General features: G+C 31.6%; 1 protein-coding gene across 1 annotated transcript; it reads right to left on the minus strand.

Moving 5' to 3' along the window:
• Positions 1–583: 583 nt before the first annotated feature.
• LOC113866792 lies at positions 584–6,324 on the minus strand. Its single transcript, XM_027501591.1, has 4 exons — positions 5,466–6,324; positions 4,168–4,991; positions 1,919–2,507; positions 584–1,444 (listed from the first exon to the last, which is right to left on the minus strand). The coding sequence occupies exons 1-4, from the start codon at positions 6,156–6,158 to the stop codon at positions 584–586; spliced, it is 2,967 nt and encodes a 988-aa protein (XP_027357392.1). The 5' UTR covers positions 6,159–6,324.
• Between the last annotated feature and the right edge of the window lie 3,724 nt (positions 6,325–10,048).

Consider the following 10,048-nt stretch of genomic DNA (forward strand, 5'->3'; position numbering starts at 1 on the left):
AATGTTTTTGTTAAGTACAAAGTTAAAATTAACTAACATGAAAAAATAATGATTAAAAACGGATAACAAGACAATAACTAACGTAATCTTTCGTCACGAAATAAAATATATATATATAAGATGATAGGTTTAGAGTTCATGACATAGACTTAGTGCTAACTAATAATTTTATTTTAAATAAAAAGCCGGCCTTAATTAAGCGGAAAAAAAAAACTACTAGTGAACTTAATTATAAAGGAAGAAATATAGGGTCATTTAATTTCAGAAAATATTTTCAATTTTATATTATTTTAAATTAGAAAACTCTACCTTATATCTTTTATTGTTTTTAATTTTCAAACTTTGCTATAAAAATAGTGAAAAAAATATTTTTTCTTCAAACCCTTAAAAATAAGAATAGAAAATTAAAATAATAGTTTTATAAATAAAAGTAAAAACATAACATAAAAATAGAAAATATTTCCTAAAACCAAATGACCTTTTAAATTCCAAACTAAAATACAGTACAATAACAAATACTTAGTGCCAATTATTAAAATGATCATACACCAACGAGGCACTTTAATTTCTTTCTCTTATGATATTAAAAGGCTAAATTAAGCTCATTCATCACCAGGGTTTCATGAATTAAACGATAAGTTGGAATCATAAGCAAATGCCTTGCTCTTGGAGTTGATAGGCCAGGTTTCTCACTCATATCCAATTCATGAGGATCCATGCCATAAGGTAGCTCCCAGTTGAAACAATGCACCAATTGAGCTAAAACAAATTTTACCATGGTCAACCCCATTACCATTCCAGGACAACTTCTACGACCAGACCCAAAAGGTAAAAGTTGAAATTCATGTCCCTTAAAATCTATATTGCTATTGATGAATCTTTCTGGATAAAACACTTCAGCATTATGTGACCATACTTTAGTATCACGCCCTATAGCCCATGCATTTATTATAATTCGAGACTTTTTTTTAATGTAATAACCTTCAATCACTATATCTTCCATTGATTCATGAGGGGCTAGCAATGGTACAACTGGGTGTAATCTTAGGGTCTCCTTCACAACCATATCCAAATAACTTAATTTTGACAAATCAATCTCCTCCACCATGTTGTTTATTCCAACTACATGTTTTAGCTCATTTTGAAGATTTACCATCACCCTTGGGTGTCGCACAAGTTCTGAAATTGCCCATTCAATTACAGCATTGGATGTTTCTATTGCACCAATTATCATATCAAACACAATACCCTTAATGCTCCTCCTATCAATTATACGTGCGTGTTCCTCGTGGGGATGAATTGCTTGGTCCTTTAAGAAAAGCAACGTGTCAATAAAATCCTTGAGGTGCCCTTGTGCTTTAGGAGCTAGTTGATGTTCATCAATCATTTCATCTAGCATTTTGTCCAGTGCTTTGTTGATTTTCTTCAAGCGTCGTGTTAATCCCTATAAATTAGGGGCCGCCAAGACCAAAACAAAATGCATAATTAATTATTGTAATAAATATTATAAACTGGATATATTAATCGTTTTTTAGTTTCATCTTTCTTTGATAAAAATTTTAGAGTAGATTTTGAAAAAAAAAAAATTCTTTAAAGTTATTCTATGTGCATCCATATGGCCAACTTTTTGTTAGTATAATCATCCATGTTATTGTTTTGAACGTATTTACTTCATTAGGTGATATTGCCTTTATAAAACGAGACAACAAAATTATTTCATAAAGTTTTATAAAAGTACCCTTTTGTAAAGATAAGGATATTGTTAATTAAACTTATAGTTGTTAACATTTGTCTAAATTAAATTAGGTGATGAAATTTTATTTTGATGTTTGATTCTAGTTTTGATCAATTTGGATTGTGAAGTTGAGCGATCTGAAGCCAACGTGATAATATATCATTTGTTTCTTAGAACACTAACCTGAAGATCAAACACTGCAAGCCAAGGCACATAATCTGCCAAATTGAAAGTACCCGAAAGGCTCATAGTCTCAAGAAGAATGCCCTTCAAATCAAACCTATCATCCTTGTTCCTTCCCAATATCATCTTGCATGCAACATCTTGCAAAAGTTCCCCCACCTTCTCACTAAGGTCCACAATCTCACGCGCCTCTGCTACTTCCATCAGTGACTTAACCATTGCTTCCACTTCCCTCTTTCTCAACGGTGCAAAGGACTCAACTTTTGACACACTAAGAAGATGGGTAGTGCACACTTTCCTAACGTTGCGCCAATATGCACCATACTCAGCAAAGGCCACGCTTTCTGGGCCGTACGTATATTGAGCCGCTTCAAACTTGGGCCTATTGGCAAAGACTGTATCATGTGTCCTTAGGAATAGCTCTGCGGCTTGTGGGGTGGAAACCACAATGGTTGGAACATTTCCTAGTTTTAGGGACATTATGGGACCGTAACGTTTTGCAAGTGATTGGAGGGAACGGTGAGGGAGGGTACCTAGCATGTGGAGGTTTCCTATGATTGGTAAGCGTGGCGGTCCTGGCGGACAAGGTGGTTGTTTTGGCCGTGACATGGTGGTGCATAGGATGTATATTAACGTGACAATGGGGACTATGAGAATCCATATAGGGAACATGTTGTGGTGAATTGGTCTTAGTTTGTTGGAACTTGGGAAGGAGAATGAAATGACAAGGTGAAGTGTGTGTTACCTCTTTTGTAGATGGGAAAGAGGATTGGTTGTATTTATATGAATTTAGATCATTGTGACATGTAACATAACATGATCGATCATATTATAATAGGGTACTTATTCAATAAAGATTTTTTGAAATGATAGTTTATGTCATAAATTTAACTATAAAAAAATATTAAGATGAGTTAAAAAAAAACTTATTTTAATTAGTTACACCAAAACACTTATTATAATAAGCTAAAAAGAATTTATAAAACTTATAAATTATTCATAAACTCTTCCAAATATAGCGTTAAAGAAGATAAATTTTATTAATAAGTATTTGTCATGTTTGATTTTAGAATTTAATAAATAAATTTGACTCTCCTCTTTTTTAAATGACGGTATTATGTAACTCAATAACATTGAAGTAGTCCAAATCTCTTATTTTGTTGTTTGAATCCTTAGATATATATTTAGCACAGTTGAAGAGCACATGAAAAGGACTAGTGTTACTTTGCAATTTGGGACGATCCTCCATTAGATAACTACTAATTGTTTTGTTATGATCATTTTGACGCTTGTGGACTTTTACATGTGAAGTCGGATCACGAATCTTGGTGACATCCAAGAAAAATCCTCCAAGGATTTGATTCGAATCTATATGACTGCCAAAGAAAGTGGTGTTAATTAAAATTAGGGGTGAGCAGCCACCAGGTCGTTGTTATGAATTTGGACAAAGATCATTGAAGATGAAGATTATCAAACCGAATCGTTGAAAAATGACACATGTTAAAAATGGAAATAATGTATGGTTGTTTTATTGTCTTGTAAGAATTAAGAATTACTTTATGTCTTTGATGGTAAGAATAATGATGTTTTGGGAAATCTTGTGACGTCAATTGTATCTCATTTTTTGTTTCCACTTATGAATGGCATCATGATTAATTTCATTTTGTACTTTCAATTGTGGGGATCAAATTGTTTTTCATTTGTCAAGATACATTATTTTTCATGATGTCGGTTTGTTCTATGCCGTGATCTCCCATCAGAGTGAGTTTGTATATTCTGTTGTTTCTTTCCCATGATTCGTTTGAGTGCTAATAGTATATTATGTTAGGAATTAGCGATGGAAGCTTAAATGTAAACTAATTATAGATATTTTCGATAACATCTGTTCAATAATTCTCTTAATCTTTAAATAAAGAAATATTAATATATTTTTCATGTTTTAAATATATTTATATTTTTATTTAATACTTTTTTATAAAGTATTTAGAAAATTGTTAATAATATACTGTTTAGAGATATATAACATGGCTCTTCTATGTATTGCACTGAAAAAAAATGCCACATTGAAAGTTTGGAACATTCGATTATAAAAGTAAAATAAATTCACATACAGTATAGGTAAAATGAATTACAAGGACTAATAATACTAAAAGGGAAAACATTAACCTGATGCTACATGGGTTAAGTAAACCTTGCTTTAGCTACGAACCAAATCCATTTGAGTTTATTCCTCTCTAACTTTACCAACTAGCCGATAAGACGGCACAGCCTGCAAGTGCTTACTTCTTGGCATTGTGAGGCCAAATTTTTCATTCATGTCCAAGTCATCAGGGGACATGCCCAATGGAAGCTCCCAATTGAAACAATGCACCAATTGAGCTAAAACGATCTTAACAGTAGTAAGACCCAAATGAATCCCAGGGCACCCTCTACGACCTGAACCAAATGGTATGAGTCTAAAATCATGTCCACGCATGTCCACATTGCTATTGGCAAATCTTTCTGGATAAAATTCCTCAGCATTATTTGTCCATACTTTAGGATCTCTACCTATAGCCCATGCATTTATTATGACCCTTGATTTTTTCTTTATGTAATAACCTTCAATTGTAACATCTTCTCTAGACTCACGAGGCACTAGCAGAGGTGCAACAGGGTATAATCGTAGTGTTTCCTTCACCACTATATCCAAGTAAGGCAACTTCTCCAAATCATCCTCCTCGACCTGTCTATTCAACCCCACTACATTTTCTAACTCATCTTGAAGTTTCTTCATCACCCTTTGATTCTTTAAGAGTGCTGACATAGCCCACTCCACCACAGTAGTAGATGTGTCAATTGCTGCAATGATCATAGTCATGACAATTGCCTTGATGTTAGTTCTATCAATAACATGACCTTGTTCATCCTGAGGGTCCAGCGGTTGATCCTTAAGCGCTAGCAATATGTCCATGAAGTCCTTTTGGCGTTGGCCATTCTGTTCATTACCAGAAGATTGTTCGTGGTCTTTGATAATCTGCTCCATGACTTGATCAAATGAATTGCTTACCTTTTTTAATCGTCTGGCAAGTCCCTGATGCAGCAGTGATTCAATAGCATACAATCATAGATAATAAACCATGGAGTGAATAAGAAAAAGGAAAGTCTCATCCCAAAAGAAAAACTAGTAATGTAACTTGTACAAAAGGGATCAAATTGAAAAGTTTAGACTAACGGATAATTTAATTCCACTTTAAAACTAACAATAAAATCTAAACTGATAAAGATCGTTTGCAACTTATCCAGCATGAATATGTGATCAGGGTCAAAAGTAATTCATAGAGGATATGCCAAGTTTTTACGGCAAAACTTAGTGCAATACCTTAGATGTTTTTAGTGTTGTTATTTGATCAAATTGAAGCTTTATCTCGATAACTTGTGTAATAAAGGCTGGCACTGACTACTGAGATAAAGACTTCAATTTTATTTCAAGAACAATACTAAAAGTACTTTAAATTCTGCAATTAAGTTCTGCACAGTGTTTAGTATATGTTGTTGAATTTCATACCTGAATATCAAACATGCCTAGCCAGGGCACATAATCTGCAATATTGAAAGCTCCAGCCAAGTTCAGTACTTCACGAACAAGGTTCTTTACATTGAATCTGTCATCCTTACTGCGGCCAAATATCATTTTATATGTGATATTCTCAATAAGATCCAGTACCAACTCGCTGAGGTCCACAATCTCACGCGAGCCTGCTGTTTTATCGATAAACTTAACCAATCCTCCCAACTCCTCCCTCCTCAAAGGAGAAAACATCTCAACTTTTGATGCAATCAGAAGTTGTAATGTGCATAATTTCCTCATGTTGCGCCAGTAGGCACCATACTCAGAAAACACCAAGCCTTTGCTGCCATAAGATATATACTTCGATGATTGAGTTTTAGGTCTGCTAGCAAAAACAATGTCATGGGTCTTGAGGAATAGCTCGGCAGTTTCAGGGGAGGAAATCACAATGGCTGTGACATGTCCTAGCTTTAAGGACATTAGGGGTCCATATTTTGTGGCAAGGGCTTGAAGGTTGCGGTGTGGGAGTTTCCCAAGCATGTGGAGGTTACCAATAATTGGCAAGGCCTTGGGACCTGGTGGATTTTTACCACCATCTTGGCGATGTTTTGAGTGCAACACAGCAGCAGATAGAATAAATATGAATATCACAAGGAGGGCTGCAGGGATTGCTAATGTTTCAGGTAACATTTCTGATTCTTGGCTTGATTATCAATAGGGAATTTTTTTTATGATCTTAAGTTAGCCATGGCCTTGGCATGACACAATTTCCTGGTATAAAAGTAAAGAGAGTTGGGTGATTACGGAGTGGAAGGTGGCTTAAAACATTGCAACAAAAATAATCATGCTTTGTCCCAAACAAGATTGTAGGAGTAAATTGCTGATTTTAGAAAAATTTATCTTAATTAATGATAGATGCAGATTTCTTTTCCCTCGTAAAAAAAAACCACATGTATTTTTTTAAAAAAATTTCAAGATATTCAAGCCTTACGTAGCAATAGATATCCTCAACCAACGACAGAAACACCACCACTAACATGGTGGCATCACGCAAAACAAAGTAAAAATAATAAGTTAAGCAAAAATTAGAAGGACAATGCCAACTTTTGACTATTGTGAGAGATAATGAATGAAATAAATAGAAAAAGTGACAGAAAAGCCGCTAATCAAATTCTAATTAACAGAATGAACATGGTAGAAGTAAAACTCCGTGCTAACTTTCACATCTCCTAATAAAATGATCAATACAGCCAACCAAGATGTGCAGCAAAGAAACAACTTCTAGAATCTAGATTAGAGTGACTTCACAGAATCTCCAGAGATTATTTTATTTTTCATAAAGTAAAAGTTTAATAAAATACTGTAACCAATAAAATCTTAAGCCATTGGATTATGACTATTCTTGTAGCTTCGGACTTCAATAACCTAAAAAATAAGATAAAAGAGCAAACTTTTTAGGCAATAATATGGAGTAGGGAGAGTAAGTACCCATATCATCGAAAAATTCAAACAAAAGGTTGCTGGACACAGGGTGCTTCGGAACTTTGTCACAGACTACAAAACATAGATGAGCAAAATTAAGTAAACAATTCAAAGTGAAACAAAACAAAGCAAAGTAGAAAGTAGCTTTGGAACAGAAGAAGTGAGATTTGAAGTGACGTTTATGGTGGAAAGTTATTAAAATAATATTATTTTAATAATTAGTTTTTAAAAAAATATTACAAAATACAAAAGCCGGAAAGTGGAAACTGAAGGATTGGCTTGACCTTTCAGACAGGTTATGGGAGACAAACTTCAGAGGTTTCACTTCTGTCATTTTCCGACTACTCCCAATTTTTTTTTTAATTTTTATCTTTATTTAATTTTTAAATACTTTACATACATATCATAAATAAAAATAATGCCAGAACAATTAATATAAATCCAGTAAAAAATAATTATTAAAACATACAAAATATTTTAATATGCATTATTTCTTTTGCGTGTTCTGTACACTGTCTACCATCTTCTAGGATTCCACCTCTTCTTTTTTCCATTCAATTTTGTCATTTTTTGTTTCTTCCAACCGTCTCTGTGACGGGAAAACGACGCCATTGGAATAACATTTCTTCGTTTTGAAAAGAAAACAGATGTTAAAGTGTATTGATAATCAATGGTTTAAAAAATTAATTAAAAATAATAATTTTATTAAGAATTATATTAAAATTACACATATATACATTTCTTTTTGTTGATTTTTTCTTCCTAAGTCACTTTTTTCCACCGAAACACTCGATGAGATTAAGGAGACTAAGGTGCAAGTCAACTTGTACCCACACCTTTTCATGAGTCCTCGACAATGACCTAATTTAAATTTTAAAATTAGGTACTCATGCTTTTTAAATTTTAAAGTTAAAGAATCAAGTTGAAATAATAATAATAATAATTAAGGGACTACAATATTAATTTAGCTTAAACTAAAATTATGTATGCTTTTTATATAAGTTTAGTGACAATAATAATTAGTTTTTGGCATTGCAAATGTTTTGATTATGAAGGAAAGTGACAAATTAAAGATAAGGAAGTAAATTAAAATAAAATAAAATAGTTAAACGACTAAAATATTAATTTAACTTAAAATAAAATTATGTATTATTTTTTATATAAATTTAATGATAATAAATTATTGATTAAATAAATAGAAGAGAAAAAAATGATAAAATGATACAATATGATAAGAAGAGAAAAAATATATCAAATAGGTGTTAACATTGTTTGAGTATTTAAAAATTAAATTTGTTGGATCAAAAGCTTCTTATTTTGAGACATACAAGAAATTAAATATCATAGATATACTCACTAATAAGTAACAAAGAAATCATATAGGTTAAATATTACATTCAACTTAAAATCTCATGATTTTTAATTTTTGGACATATTTTTATTAAATGTGAGATTTTTTTTATTTACACTTACTATTTTAATAGTCCTTTTCTCCTCATACTTTTCCTTCAACGAAAGAATTTTAACATCTATCACAAGCATTCATGGTGGCACAAGACTCACTGATACTCTTCTCAATTTATATTACCATTAACTACGTCAACAAGACAACAACACATGCTACCTAATTAATTGCTATGACGTCTCAAGAGTCTCAAATACTATTATTAAGACATAAAGAAGAGAGAGCTTATGTATTATAAAAATCTCTGTCAATGATGAGATACAAATAAATCATATAAGCAAAATTAATACCACATATAATCCAAAACTTTTAAACATTGTGTTTATATCCTTGAAATTTATTTTATGTCCAATTTTGTCATTTTTATCTAATATAAAACTTATTCACTCACACTTCTTATACAACCAAATCAAGCACTATATCAAACTTTTTTTTTTCTAAACAGCAAGGCTAATAGCCCTAAAAAATAAAACAGACTAGAGAAAGGCCTTATCAGACTAGCTTCCACAAGTGTCTAAACAACGAACAAGGAGCAATATCAAAATAAGATAAAGGTAAAGAATCTTCAAAATCTAGTTTGACTAATCTGTCGACACAAAAGTTAACTTCTCTCAAAATATAGATAAATCTAATTGGTTTGAGAAGGTCCTTAGTATTAGTAATTAATCTAATTAGAGGGTAATTAGGATGTTGAACATACAACATTAGAGATAAGGTCTCTTTAGAATAACTTTTCACCCATATAGAATGAATATTTTTCAAAGAAGCTAATTGAAAACTCAAAAATAGACTCCAAAGTTCAGCAACAAGAAGGATACATCTATTTAATTTGTTGCAGAAATTATATATAAATTTACTATTGCTGTCACGAATCACTCTTTCACAATCAATACGATCATAATATAAAGAAACAGTCCCATCCACATTGAGCTTCAAGTGGCCAGAAGAGGAAAGAATCCATTTAACACACACTTGATCTTTAGCAACTCTAGGCAAAGGCTTGATTACTCCCCTGTCACAGTTCAACCAAAAATCAAAATCACACAATTTTATAACAACCACTCTTGCATTTATTTCAATGATGGAAATGGGTCTTGATTTGTAGCTTATGAACTGAGTGGTTACTTTTTTGGGCCATTTGCTTGGGAATAATCAATGGCTTGGGGTTCATGACCCATGATTTAATCGATGCTTTATGATATTTTAATAAATAAGCTTTTAATAACAATTCCACAAATGCTATTTAATAAACAGTGGTTCTTTAAGTAATGTTTATGGTTTTAATAAATAGCCTTTTAATCAATGACTAAAAACTTTTGTCTTAAAAGATATAAAGTAAAAATTACTTCGTATATAATTATGGAGAAAATTTATATCCTATTCTTTAGGTACTGTTTGGGATGCTTATTAATTAAAATTATATTTTATATTAATAAAATATTTATATTTAATAATATTATAAATTATCAAGATAAAACATCAATTTTGGTTGAAAAACAACACTTAAAAGCCATACTGTACTTAATTTTGTCATTTTATTAATCTTAACTCTTAAAATTAAGTTTAAACATGTAAAAGTAATAATATAATAAATAATTTTTAAAATATATTATTATTATCAAATGAGGTTGAC

The sequence above is a fragment of the Abrus precatorius genome, unplaced genomic scaffold (genome assembly GCF_003935025.1).
Source record: "Abrus precatorius isolate BTA unplaced genomic scaffold, Abrus_2018 Scaffold5, whole genome shotgun sequence".
Classification (NCBI taxonomy): domain Eukaryota; kingdom Viridiplantae; phylum Streptophyta; class Magnoliopsida; order Fabales; family Fabaceae; genus Abrus; species Abrus precatorius.

What these genes read in the sequence shown, in the direction of transcription:
- LOC113866792 (XM_027501591.1), bottom strand. Translation starts at nt 6,158, where the DNA reads ATGTTACCTGAAACATTAGCAATCCCTGCAGCCCTCCTTGTGATATTC. An exon ending in GCTGTGCCGTCTTATCGGCT is followed by an intron (nt 2,508 to 4,167) that starts AGTTGGTAAAGT and finishes GCCAAAACAACC; the next exon opens with ACCTTGTCCGCCAGGACCGC. An exon ending in TTGCAGTGTTTGATCTTCAG is followed by an intron (nt 1,445 to 1,918) that starts GTTAGTGTTCTA and finishes CCTAATTTATAG; the next exon opens with GGATTAACACGACGCTTGAA.